The sequence below is a fragment of the Monodelphis domestica genome, chromosome 6 (genome assembly GCF_027887165.1).
Source record: "Monodelphis domestica isolate mMonDom1 chromosome 6, mMonDom1.pri, whole genome shotgun sequence".
In the NCBI taxonomy this organism is placed as follows: domain Eukaryota; kingdom Metazoa; phylum Chordata; class Mammalia; order Didelphimorphia; family Didelphidae; genus Monodelphis; species Monodelphis domestica.
Window position 1 is genome coordinate 291,819,890 of NC_077232.1, and position 17,225 is coordinate 291,837,114.

Genomic DNA, 17,225 nt, shown 5'->3' on the forward strand with positions numbered 1-17,225 from the left:
GCATAATCAGCCTGGACTGACAGACAATTCCCATCTAGTTCTAAACCCTGAGATCCTCTGAAATCTAGTTTTCACAGTCATTAGTTAAGATTTTGTTAAATCTTTGTCATTCTACCCACTAGAGATGTCACTTGCCACTAGCTGACTTGAGACTTCCCCTCCCCCTAGGCTAATAATAAGACTTTTTTGCCCCTTAAAAAGTTTAGAATAGAGTTTAGCAGAGAAGTAGTCATTGGATATATGTTTGGGAGTCATCTCTATAAAGATTATAAATGAACCCATGGAAGCTGATGAGATCATAAAGGTAGGGTATAGAGAGAGAAGAGAAAATGGTCCATGACAGAGCCTTGGGAGATACCCACAATTGGGGGATGAGGAGGGATATTACTCATGAAGCATCAAAGGGGACAAGAAAGAGTCCCTCAGTGGCCAACTGGTTTTACTTGGCTGCATATATTATAAACATGTTAATATATGATTATATGTATCAACATAATTAAAATATGTTATGTTGCAAGATGAGATTCTGGAGTTGGGGGAGAGTATCATTAGGAAGTGACAAGAATGAAAATGGGGGAGTCTTAATGGTGCTTTTAAAAGGGAGAGAAAAAAACCTTCAGAAAGAAAGGAGTAGAGTTAGGAAAGAAAAGTCTCACAAAGCTGAGGCAGACTGGAGAAGGGAATGGGTACAGAAATCGGGAAAGATGGGGATTTAGAAAAAAATCTGTCCCATATAGCAATTTTCAAAGCATGGATAAAGTTGGAAAGAGGAGAGTCACTTGAGTGGTGGGATCTGAAGATCAACAGCAAGACTTTGAGAAAGTGACTGAGAAGTGATGAAATGTCCATTTCCAACCCCCCCCCCCATTTAATGCACTCATTTGAGTGAATGCATATATAATCCCAAAGACTGGATCTGCTACAAATTTATGTCATCCAATATCAAATGGGCATCCACTGTTACATGTACACTGTTACTACTACATGGCCAACCCATTATTCTTCCGTGATTTCCATGACTTCCAAACTTTCCTTACTCTCTTTAAACCATCTACTGCAATCTTCTATCCCCTCCCTTTTAGAAATGGCCTCTTTCTCATACTGTAATGGAAAAAATAGAGACCACACAAATGCCTTTTTAAAATGTACCCAAATTGCCAACTCTTTTGCAAACTTATAGTCTTAGTGACTTGTGCTGAGAGGTTCAGTGGATTTTCCAAGGTTCCTGTGCTGATATGTGTCTGAGGTACTTCCTGACTCTGAGACCAGTTCTCTAGCCACTTGACAACAGTTTCTTATGAGACTACTTCCTGAAGAATGAAATGGAATCCTGATGGAATACTATGATCATTCTTCAAGAAAAGCCATGGCTGAAAGTCACTGAGGGGAATAATTCAAAAATGAAGATCAATCAATCAAACAACATTTATTAAGTACCTACTATGCACCAGATAACTGTGCTAAGTGCTTGGTATATGAAAAAAGGCAAAAGTCAGTCCTTGCCCTTAAGGAGCTTACAGTCTAAAGGGGAAGACAAAAAAAACAAGCATACCGGATAAATAAATAATTAACAGAGGAAAGGCTTTGGAATTAAGAGGGGGGAAGGCTTCCTAAAGAAGGTGGGATTTTAGTCAGGAGGTCAACAGGAGAGAGGAAGAGGAGGGAAAACATTCCAAGCATGGGGAGTAAGTGAAGTCTTCCTCTTTTAATCTTTTACTTTTCTTCAGGGATGGTCAGGAACAGTGGGGGAGAGGCTGGAGACATCCTCTATCACTCTCCCCTAGCTATCAGCTGTTCAGGATTTTGCAAGACAAATGTCATTTCAGGACAATGACTTCTGCTCCTGACACAGGAGGTAGAGTTGATGGCAACCTCCCTCCTAGGAACCAGTGTGAGAAAGGTCTGCTGAGGCTAATTATTAAGGATTTGGCAAATATCAAATTGTACTTAGGTGACCAAAATACTCAGACAAATTGGAAGATAACCTACAATGGGGCGACTTGACTCTTCCAAATCCTAGCCATTGTCTGACAACAAGAGAAGCAGTTCACCCTTTCATTACCAGTGGAAAGGACCTATTTCTTTGGTGAGAAAACATGGATCTCAATATGTACACCCCCTGCCATTTTGCCATTTACCCACTGAATATACTATAAAGGAAGTGAGCATTGCAGCTAAGACATTTTTACCCAAAGTTCTCCAATGTCCATGAAATTAATCTTGAGTGGACTTCTAAAAAAAGAGGGAACCCATGCAGGACAAGTGAATATAATAAAGAAGGTATGGTAGCCATGGGGGAAAGGCTGGGGGTCTGGGCAGGGCCAAGATCTTCATCCCAGGCCAGCTCAGTCATAAGTCACCTCTGGCAATTTGATGTGAGTGCTTGTCAGGGATCTTTAAATGTTTTCCTCCTTCTTCCTTTTTGTTTTGTTTCTCTGTCTCTAAAATACTAAAATTGGTTCTTTCTATCTTTTCTAGTTAGAGCAGAATATTAACACATTTTGCTTGCTGTTGTTTTCTTTTGAAATCATTCTTCATTCTTTTTTTGTTCTTTTATATTTTCATATATACCTTTTCTAAAAACATTTTCTACTTATCCACTGAAATAGCTTTTGTAATCCTAATCCAAAAAAATTCTGTTTTTAATTTTTATTTGGTTTGGGTTTTCTCCCATATCTACTCATTTGTGGGGAATTGCCAAGTCCTGGAGCCATCCAACTCCAAGCACTAGCAGCCTAGCTAGAAATGATACTGATAGTGCCATCCAGTCCTCAGGTTCAGATCTGTGGCACAGAAATGAAATCATCCCCCATGCCCCATGAGCTCATTCTTTGAGTCATTCTTTCAGGTAACCACACAGGAAGCTGTCACAGAGAGCCCAAGGATCCTGGCTCTCTAGGTTCTAAGGTAGGATCAAGGGAACAAACAAGATTCATTTCCTCCTTTTTTCTTTGCCTTCCTCCCACCAATCTTCAAGCTTTGGCCAATGGACAAAAATGCCTCCAATAATTTTAGCCCCCAGCAGGCCCTAGCTTCTTCCCGTTTTCCCAGCCTCACTTCACTGCCCCCTTTAACCACCCCAGTTTGAACTGGTAAGAACCACTAAATTTAACAGCACAGCAAATGCATTCAACAATGAAACAGCAATTAGAATTTGTTTGAAATCCTGGCTGAGAAAGGCTATAAGCTGATAGGGAGAAGAAAAGGCCTTTTATTTTTTCTTCCTCTCTCTGGCCTGAGGAAAACCAGGAAGGAAATGTTTGGACAGTTAACAGAGGTTAACTCTGCCAGCCTCAGAGGTGGAGGTCCAGCCTGGATGCTCTGATGGCACCCAGTCTTTTCTGGGTCTTTCAGCTCTCACTTCAGTGACTTCCCATAGTGCCATCTGGGCAGAGGGATGACCACTGGCGTCCTGAGTTCCCTGTTGGGACAGGCTAGGATGGAGTCCCAACCTAGCTCTCCAACATGCACCCTACCTGGTCCCCCTTCTGCCGAACTCTGCCCAAATCCAAGGTCAGGGGGATCATCTCCAAGAATCATTTCCTGAAGCTCATATTCCCAAGGTAGCACCTGTGAGAATGGCTACAGTTATATTCCACCAACATATCTTCACATATTGAGCTCTAGCCTTGAGTTAGAAAGATGAGTTTGAGTTCCTCCTCTGACACATAGGCAAATTACATAACTTCTAAGTTCTCTAAGCATCTTTCTGAGATGAAAAATTGCAGTGTAATTATCAACATTGATGTAGGAAATTTCTTCACTGGGAGTTCCCTATACCAATGAAATCACAAATCCAGTTTAAAAGGACATAAATAGTGGCCAGCTGGGTAGCTCAATGGATTGACAGCCAGGCCTAGAGATGTGAGGTCCTGGGTTCAAATCTGACCTCAGACACTTCCTAACATTGTGACCCTGGGCAAGTCACTTAACTCCCATTGCCTAGTCCTTACTGCTCTTCTGTCGTGGAACCAATACATTGCATTGATTTTAAGATGGAAGGTAAGGGTTGTTGGGGTTTAATTTAATTTATATTATTATTTAATAATTTAATATTTATTTTTATTATATAATATTTATATTATATATTATATATTATATATAAATATAATATTTAATAATTTAATTTAATAAGAATATAAATATCTTCTCAAAGCTCAGCTGCATGGAGAAGGTTTATGGCTCTATTCCAAATTTATAACTCACACAATGCTGACGAGCCAACAGGAAAGGAATTACGTTATAAGTGTGTACTATTATCTTACACATAGTGATAAATGATAAAGAGATAAAGAACAGATGGGCTTTCAGAAATAAGAGTCTCCAGGACAATATAATAATCAAGCTGAGCACCCACTATCAGATTGATGGATGGCAAGTCCCTGAAGAGCAGAACTGAACTAACTCCATAACTAGGGATTTCAGTAGCAGCTCCTTCAGAAGGCAGATTATTTGGGAAAGGAAACAGAAAGAATAAATAATTCAGAAAGGGAAGTCGGATTTGTTTGTTTTTCTTCTAAGTGCTATCAGAAGAAAGACTACTAAACCCTTTTAGAAGGAACATTCCACATTACAAAGAAAGGCTCACTCAAATATATGTGTTTATTCTGACCTATTATTAATGAGGATTGTACCAAGATTGTCCCGAGATTGGTCATGCCCATTTTTATCATCATGGGTTGGGCTGCCAACAGAGCAGGTTTTTTCTGAACAGATGGAGAAAGCTTCTTAACAAACTCTAAAAGTCTGGAGAATGCATTCGGATATCCAGTGCTCTTAGCCACAAACCCTGACTTTGCTGAACATCAAGAAATCCCTGGGAAAAGTTCTTGCTTCTCCCCAATTCCCTAACTCCATGGAAGCTGTAATGACAGAGTTCACGTGTCTCCATGAATGGTCAGTAAATGATTAGCAGGAATTGTTAACAATGAAAATAATAATTATTATTAATAATAGCAGCTAATTTCTGTAATGCCTACTATGTGCAAGGCACTATGCTAAGCACTTTACATATATTTTCTCATTTGATCCACAACAATCCTAGTAGGCAGGTGCTATTATTATTATCCCCACTTTACAGTAAAGGAAACTGAGTTAGACACATAAATTAGGTGACTTGCCCATAGTCACATAGCTAATAAGTATCTTGAGGTCTGATTTTTATTCACATCTTCCTGCTGCCAGATCTAATACTCTTCCCACTGCTCCAGGTAGCTGCCCTCGATGAGAGTATTAGAGAATAATGATTATTATTCCTAAAAAAAAAACAAGACACTCTACACTGTCCCAGTCTAACAGAAGAATAAGATTTGTAATTGGGGAGATGGGTGGCTCTTTAGCTAAGTTCAATTGCACATAAATTGGAAAGGGAGAAAGGGAAGGGAAAGAATATCTACACAAATGGAGAAAATGGAGATAGTATAGCAAAGGGTGATGTGATCTTTAAATGACTATCCAGGGCTTACAAATCTGTATTCTCTTTGTCTATCTTCCAGGATATCTCACTATCTCTACATCCTCCTTCTCTGTCTCTCCATTTTAACCCTGGTATATTTTCATCAACTGAATTTCAGGACCTTCAATTCAAATCAATGATTGCACTCTGCCAAGTAGTTCCAATGACCCAGGAATAACTGTAATAGTTTTTCCAAAAGGGTTAATGCTATTTTCCACTGGTTTTTCTAAGGTGAATTGACCCCAAGTCATGAAACCTGATGCTAACAGGGTCCAGGTATTGTCAAAAGAGATAAAAGAAAAGTAAGATCAAGAGAATGTTTTAATTAAAAGAGAAGGAAGAAGGAGGTTTATGATTCTAAAGTGGAAACCCTGGCTCAGAAAACAATCAGCAAATGATCCCACAGATTTCACTCTTTAAAAGGGAAATCTCACTCCATCTCCCTAAGCCTCAGTTTCTTCTTTCTGAAAAGTAGCAATGATAATTCCTCTGGCATTTCTCCCATAGGAGTATTGAAAGGCTCAAATAAAAAGGTATTTAAAAGCAACTTGGCAAACAGTAAAAGAAAGAGCTGTGCGTTTCCATTATTATTAATAAAATCATACAATATCAAGCATCAAAAGGCATCAAACATGTCCAGGCATAAAACAAACAAACAAAAAAAAATATGGTGTCTGGGCAATAAATCCAGATACCAAATAGGGTTTCTCTGTTACTTTTAATGACAGAGAACCCCTTGCTGACTTTAATTGGCCATTTGCATTCACTATGAAACCTAGACACTATCACCCACAACCCTTATAAATGTGAGAGGACAAAAAAATAAGGAAGTAATGTTTCCCTTGTCCTTACCCATAGTTGATCTAGAAAAATGAAATCAGGATAGCATTGCTTATGGTACTCCAGCATCAACATGGCCCCAGAGAGAGAGGCAGCCAGCTAGTCTTCCCTTCTGACCATTGACTTACTGAGCAACTGACAAAAGGGCAATGTTTCTACTTTCTCCTCACAAGTAGAATGTAGTGAGGTCTTTGGGAAATACTTGCTTGCAGATTGAGAATTTAAATATATATCACTGCTTGGCCACCAGCCATCTGACTATGAGCAAGTCCTTCACTGTAAACAGCCTTAGTCTCCTCAGCTGTGTAAAAAGGTTATAAATGAATTGATCTCTAAAATCCCTTCTAGCTCAAAATTCTATTATTCTAAAGGTAATGTTATTGTTGTTACTTTTTTCAGAGCATCTTTTTACCTGGAAAAATAACACAAGTTCAGTCCAACTCGATTGATTTATCAGCTAGTACAGCTATCCTAGTTTTTAGTTTTTTCTTTTTTTGTGGGGATTTGGGGCTCTTACTGTCTATTACAAGGAATGCTCACTAGGTAGACAAGGGAAAAGATAGATAATCAGAAATGAAACTAATGTAGGAAAACAAAATAAATAAAAATAGAAATGTTTAAAACATATCTCACCAAGTGGAGCTATGGAAACATAGCTGCCAAGAAAGCAGAGAATTCAAGGATTCTATTGCTGATGAGGTATGCCTGGGCAGTCATTAAATATAATGAATACAAATCAGCATGTTTTTCCTGATAAAGCTAAGCTCATATGGAAAGCTTGAGCACTTCAGGCAAAGCAAAATCTTCCAAGCAAACCTGAGCAGTCAGTCCAGTTTTTCAATCCCTTCATATCTGGACTACTGAAATGGCCTGTGGATTGTTCTGCCTGACTCAAGTCTCTCTCTCCCCATTCCAGGCTGTCCTCTACTCACTTGTCAAATTTATCTTCCTAAGCATAGATCTGACCATGTCACTCCATCCCATAAACTCCAGTGACTCCCTATTACTTCTATGATAAAATACCAAATTCCTTACTTGGCTTTCTCTCTTCTTCCAAGTACATTAGACAATATAATTTGGCATAGCCTTCCAATGTCCCTAAGAAACAGAGGTTCCAAATATAAAAAAACCATTGAATTGATCAACAAAACAAGCTTATGTATGTTTATTATTTTATATGTATCAACAAATATTCTCTTGCTATTTATTATTATTTATCAATAAATAAAACTAGGAGTTGGTTTTACAAAAAAATCAACAAAATATATAAACATTGTTTAATATGATTTTTTAAAAGAGAAAAAAACAGATCACTATCATTAAAGATGAAAAGGGTGACAAAATAAAAGTAATTGTTAGGAACTATTTTGCTCAATTATATGCAAACAAATTTAACAATGTAAGTGAAGTAGAAGAATACCTACAAAAATCTAAACTGCCTAGACTATCAGAGGGAGAAATAGAATATCTACACAATATCTACACTTAGAGATTCACAAGTGAATTTTACCAAACATTTAAAGATCAACTAATTCGAATGTTAAATAAATTATTTTTAAATAATAGGCCAAGAAGGAGTTTTTACCAAACTCTTTTTATGAAACAAACATGGTACTGATATCTAAACCAAGAAGCACAAAAACAGAGAAATAAAATTATAGCCCAATCTCATTCATGCATATAGATGTAAATATTCTAAATGAAATACTAACTGGGAGACTAAAACAATATATGACAAATACTATACATTATGTCCAAATAGGATTTATACCAGGAATACAGGAATGGTTCAATATAAGGAAAACTATCAACATAACTGATCGTGTTAATAACAAAAGAGGAACAAATCATATGATGATAGCAGGAGATGCAGAAAAAGCCTTCCACAAAATACAGCAATTGTTCCTATTAAAAACAATGGAGAGCACAGGAACTAAATATCCTAAAATCATATGAAACATTTGCTAAAACCATCAGCAATTATAATTTGTAATGAGGATAAGCTAGAAGCCTTACCAATAAGTCAAGATTGAAATATAGATGCTCATTATCACAGATATTATTTAATATAACATTAGACCAATAGCAATGAGAGAATAAAAAGAAATTAAAGGAATCAGAATGGGCAAAGAAGTAATAAGAGTATCTCTTTATGCAGAAGATTTGCTGATATATATGGAAAATCTTGGAAATTCAACTAAAAAGTTAGTTGAAACGATCAATAATTTAGCAAATAGCAAGATATAAAGTAAGCCACATAAAATCATCAGCATTTTTCATATATCACTAACAAAGCTCTACAAGAAGAAATAGATATTCCATTTAAAATAACCACTGGTAGAATAAAATACCGGGGAGTGTGCCTGCCAAAACAAACCCAAGAACTACATGAACATAATTATAAAACACTTTTATACAAATACAGTCAGATTCAAATAATAGAAAAATATTAATTGTTCATGGATGGAATTAAAATGACAATCTTACTTAAACTGCCCTCCTTATTCAGTGACAAACCAATTAAAATACAAAAAAAATAGAAAAAATAACATCAAAATTCATTGAGAAGAACAAAAGATCAAGAATATCAAATGAGCTCATAAAAAATATTAATTAAAAAGGAGATCTAGGACTACCAGATTTTAAATTGTATTATTTAAAGCTATAAATATCTAAACTATCTGGTAATGGTTAAGAAATAAAAAGGTAGAGGGCGGAGTCAAGATGGTGGCATAGAGCCAGCAAACATTAAGACCTCTGAAAACCCTTCCTTACCAATTACAAATTAAATGCTCCTAGGGTACGGAAAATCAAACCTTACAACAGGATAGAGCCAAGGAACCCTCCTGCTGGAATCAACTTAAAAGGTACACCCCCAAAAGCCAGAATTTGAGAACACTCCACTTTAAGGGGAAGGAAGAAGGAAGGTCCCAGGATGCCTCCCCCACCTAGAATACTAAGCCTCCAGCGGCAGCTGGAACATCTGGGTGGGCAAAGGTGCTGGTCTGGAGGGAGTATCTTGTAGGCAAAGCTGTGCCAGGCTCAGAGCTTTCAACACAGGCAGTGAGGAAGCAGAGAGAGGAGAAACACAGAGCTCAGAGTGGGAGGCATAGTTGCAGCACCTGAGACACTCCATATTGCCCCTCCCTTCCTGAGGTTTTGGCCCCGGGGCACATCCAGAAATCAAGCCAGACTTCATCTCATCAAAGCCTCCAGAGGACAGGGAAGCTCAAGCTCCAAAACCCCTCCCCCACAGACTGCTGGACTTTAGCCCACAACAGCTTCCAGAGGACAGAGAAGCTCAAGATCCAACACCCCTCCCCCACAGACAACACTGAGAGATTTACTGACAAAACTCCAAGGGTGAAGGCAGAAAGAAAACCCCAAAACCACATTAAAAAAATGAGAGAAGCAAGAGCTCAGGCACAGCAGGGAGTAAAGAAGGGGTAAATATGAGTAAACAACAGAAAAAGGAAAAAGAAATTACAATAGATAGCTTCTATACAGGCATTGAACAAAGAGCAAATGGAACAAAGAAGGATGAGGGAACTCCAAGCAAAAAAAAAAAACAGAAAACCCAGCAAATTTGATACAGGCCCTAGAAGAACTACTCAAAATGCAATTCAAAACATCATTAAGAGAGGCTGAAGACAACTTTAAAAGCAAGATAAGTCATCTGGAAACAGAAAACAGTATCTTGAAAGCCAAAATTAATCAGCTTGAAAATGAGGCAAAGGAGATTAAAGAGGAGGCAAAGAAGATAAAAGATGAGGCAAAGGAGATAAAAGATGAGGCAAAGAGGATGAAAGATGACCTCCAAAGAAAATCAGATCAGAAGGAGAAGGATGACCAAAAAGCCAGGGATGAAATTCAGTCTTTAAGAACCAGAATATAACAATTAGAAGCAAGTGATTTCACAAGGCAGCAGGACACTATAAAACCAAATCAAAAGAATGAAAAAAATGAGGAAAATATGAAGAATCTCATTCACAAAACAGAAGATTTAGAAAGTTGTTCCAGGAAAGACAATTTAAGAATCATTAGTCTACCAGAAGACTATGACAAAAGAAAAGGCCTGGACATCATACTACAGGAAATTTTCCAAGAAAACTGCCCCAATATTCTAGAACAAGAGGGAAAAGTGGAGATTGAAAGAATCCACAGATCACCTCCTGTACTTAATCCCCAACTGACAATAACCAGGAATGTTACAGCCAAATTCAAGAACTATCAGACCAAGGAAAAAATATTATAAGCTGTTAAGAAGAAGTCATTCAGATACCATGGAACCAAAGTGAGGATAACACAGGATCAGGCCATATCTACATTGAAGGATGGAAAGACACAGAATATGATATTCCAGAAAGCAAGGGAACTAGGTCTACAACCAAGAATCGATTACCCAGAAAAACTGACTATATTATTACAGGGAAAAGTATGGTTATTTAACAAAATAGAAGAATTCCAAGCATTTGTAAAGAAAAGACTAGACCTGAATTTGATGCCCAAGCACAGATATCAAAAGAATCATCAAAAGGTAATTTAAAAAGAGGGGGGAAAAGAACAGAACAAAATACAAACAAATAAAAAACCCTTTTTTAAGAGGCCAAATAAGTTAAAATGATATGTATCCCTATAAGAAAAGAGATCATTGGTAACTCTTAAAAGTTGTTATTGTCACCTGGGCAGCTAGAAGAATTACACTTAGAGAGAACAGTGACAAAATGTATAGGATGAAATGCCAAGACATAAATATGTATATAGATATATGTATGCATAAATACATATAGATGTATATATATGCAACTAGAGCTAAAAAAGAGGTTAATACTAAAAGAAATGGGAAAGGAAACAAAAAGGGATAAACTTATATGTCAAAAAGAAGCTCATGGCAGGAGGCGGGAGAACATCAATACACTGGAAGGGTAAAGAGGTTGGAGATAGGAAATACTCAACTCTTACATGCATTGAACTTGACCCAGAGAGGGAAGAACAATCCAATCCTTTGGGGCAGAGAATACATTTGCGCCCTATAGGGGAGTAGAAGGGTAACAAATGGACTGATGGGGAGGGAAGCAGTACAAGGGAGGGAGGAGGTGAGCGGGTAGTTTAAAAACACTGTAAAGAAAATAAGGGTGGAATTAGAAGGGAGGGAGTAGAAAGGAAAGTAAAATAAGGGTGGGAATTAGGGGGACTGATTAAAAAGAAAACATTGGTGTAAAAGGAAATAGAGAAAGAAGAAAAGGCAGGACTAGAAGCAGAAATCAAAATGCTGGGAAATACACAGCTGGTAATTATAACTCTGAATGTGAATGGAATGAACTCACATATAAAATGCAAGAAAATAGCACAGTAGATTAGAATCCAAAACCCTATCATATTCTGTCTACAAGAAACACACATGAGAAAGGTAGATATGCATAGAGTCAAAGTAAGAGGATGGAGCCAAATCTATTGGACATCAACTGATAAAAAGAAGGCAGGAGTTGCAATCCTGATATCTGACAAAGCCAAAGTAAAAATGGATCTAGTTAAAAGAGATAGGGAAGGTAATTACATCCTGATAAAAGGCAGTATAGACAATGAGGAAATATCAGTACTCAACATATATGAAATAAATGGCAAAGCATCTAAATTTCTAAAGAAGAAACTAGTGGAGCTCAAGGATGAAATAGATAGAAAAATTATACTAGTGGGAGACTTGAACCTTCCTCTATCAGAACTAGATAAATCAAGCCAAAAAAGAAATAAGAAAGAGGTAAGAGAAGTGAATGGAATCTTAGAAAAAATAGAGTTAGTAGATATGTGGAGAAAAATAAATAGGGACAAAAAGGAACATACCTTCTTTTCAGCAGCACATAGTACATTCACAAAGATCGACCATGAATTGAGGCATAAAAACATTGCAAACAAGTGCAAAAGAGCAGAAATAATGAATGCAACCTTCTCAGATCCCAATGCAATGAAAAGGGTACATGGAGAGGCAAATAAAAAATTAATTTGAAATTAAACAATGTGATTCTCCAAAATCTTAGTTAAAGGACAAATCATAGAAAAAATTAATACCTTCATTGAAGAAAATGATAATGATGAGATATCCTTTCAAAAATCAATGTGATGCAGCCAAAGCAGTACTCAGCAGGGAATTCATATCCTTGAGTTCATATATTAACAAATTAGAGAGGGCAGAGGGCAGTGAATTGGCATGCAAATTAAAAAACTAGAAAGTTAACAAATTTAAAATCCTCAGATGAAGACTAAATTAGAGATCCTAAAAATCAAAGGAGAAATTAATAAAATTGAAAGTCAAAGAACTATTGATTTAATAAATAAGACTAGAAGCTGGTACTTTGAAAAAACAAACAAAATAGACAAAGTACAGGTCAATCTAATTTAAAAAAGAAAAGAAGAAAACCAAATTGATAGTATCCAAGATGAAAAGGGAGACCTCACCTCTAATGAAGAGGAAATTAAGGCAATCATAAAAAATTATTATGCCCAATTATATGGCAATAAATATGGCAGTCTAGGTTATATGAATGAATATTTACAAAAATATAAATTGCCTAGACTAACAGAGGAAGAAATAGACTACCTAAACAACCCCAGGATCAGAAAAAGAAATTGAACAAGCCATCAAAGAATTTCCTAAGAAAAAATCCCCAGGTCCAGATGGATTCACAAATGAATTCTATCAAACATTCAAAGAACAACTAATCCCAATATTATACAAACTATTTGACAGAATAAGCAAAGAAGGAGTTCTACCAAATTCCTTTTACGACATAAATATGGTACTGATTCCAAAGCCAGGAAGGTCAAAAATACAGAAAGAAAACTATAGACCAATCTCCTTAATGAATATAAATGCAAAAATCTTAAATAGAATACTAGTAAAAAGACTTCAGCAAGAGATTACAAGGGTTATTCACTATGACCAGATAGGATTCATACCAGGAATGCAAGGATGGTTGACCATGTAAGATTCATACCAGTAATGCAAGGATGGTTCAGTATTAAGAAAACCATCCACATAATTGACTATATTAATAAGCAAAGCAACAAAAAGCACTGGCTAAGAAACAGAAAGGAGGATCAGTGCAACAGACTTGGGGTAAGTGACCTCAGCAAGAGAGTCTATGATAAGCCCAAAAATCCCATCTTTTAAGACCAAAACTCACTATTTGATTAAAAAAAACTTCTGGGAAAATTGGAAGATGGTATGGGAGAGATTAGGTTTGGATCAACATCTCACGCCCTACACCAAGATAAACTCAGAATGAATGAATGACTTGAATATAAAGAAGGAAACTATAAGTAAATTAGATGAACACAGAACAGTATACTTGTCAGATCTTTGGGAAAGGAAAGATTTTAAGACCAAGCAAGAGCTAGAAAAAATTAGAAAATGTAAAATCAATAATTTTGATTATTTTATATTAAATTTCTTCCATAATTAAAATCAATGCAACTAAAATGAGAAGGGAAGCAACAAATTGGGGGAAAATCTTCATAACAAAAAACCCTGACAAAGGTTTAATTACTCAAATTTATAGAGCTAAATCAATTGTACAAAAAATCAAGCCATTCTCCAATTGACAAATGAGCAAGGGATATGAAGTCAATTTTTAGATAAAGAAATCAAAACTATCAATAAACACATGAAAAAGTATTCTAAATCTCTCATAATCAGAGAAATGCAAATCAAAACAACTCTGAGGTATCACCTCATACCCAGAAGATTGGCTAACATGACAGCAAAGGAAAGTAATGAATGCTGGAGGGGATATGGCAACATTGGGGCATTAATGCATTGCTGGTGGAGTTGTGAATTGATCCAACTATTCTGGAGGGCAATTTGGAACTATGCCCAAAGGTCACTAGATTGTCTGCCCTTTGACCCAGCCATAGCACTTCTGGGTTTGTACCCCAAAGAGATAATAAGGAAAAAGACTTTTACAAGAATATTCATAGCTGCGCTCTTTGTGGTGACAAAAAATTGGAAAATGAGGGGATGCCCTTCAATTGGGGAATGGCTGAACAAATTGTGATATATGTTGGTGATGGAATACTATTGTGCTCAAAGGAATAATAAACTGGAGTAATTCCAAGTGAACTGGAATGACCTCCAGGAATTGATGCAGAGCAAAAGGAGGAGAACCAGAAGAACATTCTACACAGAGACTGATACACTGTGGTACAATCAAATGTAATGGACTTCTCCATTACTGGTAATACAGTGATCCTAAACAACTTGAAGGAATCTAGGAGAAAAAACATTATCCACATTCAGAGGAAAAACTGTGGGAGTAGAAACACAGAAGAAAAATAACTGCTTGAATACATGGGTTGAGGGGATATGGCTGGGGATGTAGACTCTAAATAAACATCCTAGTGCAAACATCAACAACATGGAAATACATTCTGATCAAGGACACATGTAATACCCAATGAAATTGGGAGTCAGCTGTGGGAAGTGTGGAGTGATAGGAGGGAGGGAAATAATGTGATTCTTATAACCAAGGAATAATGTTCTAAATTGACTAAATAAATTAATTTTTTTAAAAAGAAATAGAAAGGTAGATGATTGGAATAGCATAGATATACAAGAAAGAATAATAAAAGATTCTAGTAACCTTGTATCTGACAAAAATACAGAATCAAGTTTGGGGTATAAGAACTTACTATTTAGTAAAAATTGCTGGGGCAATTGGAAAATAGTTTGGCAGAAATGAGGTACATACCAATATCTTACACCATTCACTAACATAAATGGATACACAAGTTATGCATAAAAAGGAGGTATCATAAATAAGTTAGAATAACAGAGAACATATTATATTTCAGATTTATGAATAAAAGAGATCTATATGAGTAAATAAAAGATGAAAAGCATTGTGAAATGTAATATAGATTATTTTGAGTACACTGAAAACTAATATAGCCAAGATTAGAAGGAAAGAAGGAAACTGGAAAAATAATTTTATAGGTAATCTCTCAGATGGCAATCTCATATCTAAAATATAGAGAGAACTTTGTCAAATTTACAAGATAAGAGTTATCCTCCAATTGATAAATGGAAAAAAGATATAAACAGCCAGTTTTGGGATGAAGAAATCAAAGCCAAATGTAATTATATTTTAAATGCTCTAAATCACTACTAATTAGAGAAATGCAAATCAAAACAATTCTGAGATAGCATCTCATACCAATCAGATTGACTAAAATGGTAAAAACAGAAAATAACAAATGTTGGAGGGGATATTTAAAAATGGGGACACTAACTACACTATTGGTGGAATATCGTTGCTGGGTTTTTTTTTCCCCCCAAGGAGATGATAGAAAAAAGAAAAAAAACTATCTGTTCCAAAATATTAATAGCAGCTCTCTTTGTTGCAATAAAGAACTGGATATTGAGAGAATATTCATTAATTGAGGAATGACTAGACAAATTGTCATATATGGTTGTAATGGAATACTGTTGTTATTAGAAATGATGAACAGGTTAATTTTTTTAAAAACTTAGAAAGACCTACTGGAAGTAATGAAGAGTGAAATCAGTAGAACCAAGAGAACATTATATACAGTTATAGAATTAATATTTGAATAATAACTTGTGAATGTCAACCTCTACAGAATGAACTAAAAAACAGAAACTTAAAAGACATCACACACACACACACACACACACACACACACACACACACATGCACACATGCACACATACACCCACACATCTTTTTGTCTCATTATATCTTCTATGGTGCAAGGGAGGGAGGGATGGACTGAAATACCTGGGAATAAATTGTATTAAATAAATTCACTTTTAAAAATAAAAATAAATATGTTCCATATATTATTACCTTCTTTTTGTAGGAATTGGAAGCTTGGGCTCAGATATGTAAAGAAGCATCCAGTACACAGATGGGCACTGAATACCAAGTTCAGAGGATGAAACAAGATCTCTTAATTCCTGGTATTACAGTAGTAGTAGTAGCAGTAGCAGTGGTGGTGGTGGTAGTAATGGCAATAGAGGTAGAAGTGGTGGTGGTGGTGGTGGTTGTAGTAGTAATGGAAAGAATCATAGTACTAGAAGTAACTTTTTATAGAACATTTTAAGGTTTACAAAGCACTTTACAAATATGACCTAATTTGATCCTTATGGGATCAACCTAGGAAGTAGGTTGTTTATTATTATTATCTCCATTTTCAAGATGAGGAAACTGAGGCAGAAACATTAGGTGACTTGCCTCAAGTAACAAGTAATATTTGCACTCAGGTCTTTCAGACTCCAGGTTCAGAACTTTCTCATTGTACCACCTAGGTGCTTTAGTACTATCTCCTGGAGAGCAGAAAGTGGGTCATTTTTCATTGTTGCATTCTCGTCACCTACCACAATGTCATGCACATGATCAGTATTTAATAAATGTCTGTCCAACTGGATTTTCTCATTGAATTTCTAAAATGAGTTTTGTCAAAGCAGAACTTCTTCATCCACCATGCATAATATGAAAATAGATTCTTATTTCCTTCTTCCTACTCACTCCTCTCAAAGCCAAAATCTAGTCCTCTAAGTATAATCTATTCATTTCTGAATCTATTATCCATCTTGTTTTTTAATCCCCTCAATCTAAAACAATGCCTTATAAACAGTAGGTATTTCATTAATGATTGTTGTACTGAATTTTAATTGAATTAACTTGGATCAACTTGAATTGCATTGAAAGAGGAAGAGATCTATATGTACCTTCTATCTACACAAGAAAAGGTAGACATGATCAGACTGTACCTCTCTCTCTTCTTTATTCCCTAGCTTTTTCCCCAATCCACAGAAGTGAAAAAAAGAAAAAGCTAAGCTAAAAGGGAAACAGAATAAAGGGGATTTCCAAATGTCAGTGACTCATTTCTCACATGTAGTATAATGAAATTA

The 17,225-nt window shown here is 36.1% G+C and overlaps 1 protein-coding gene across 8 annotated transcripts in view; it reads right to left on the reverse strand.

The window, feature by feature from the left end:
* The window catches only part of SLC4A4 (solute carrier family 4 member 4), a 523,229-nt gene that overhangs the window by 323,895 nt on the left and 182,109 nt on the right, over positions 1–17,225 (reverse strand). For 2 of the 8 annotated variants that reach the window (XM_056803351.1, XM_056803352.1), the window contains exon 3: positions 3,477–3,570. The exons of the other annotated variants lie outside the window; for them this stretch is intronic. In XM_056803351.1, the coding sequence (XP_056659329.1) occupies positions 3,477–3,570 (94 nt within the window). The remainder of the gene's footprint in view (positions 1–3,476; positions 3,571–17,225) is intronic. 8 annotated transcript variants of the gene reach the window in all.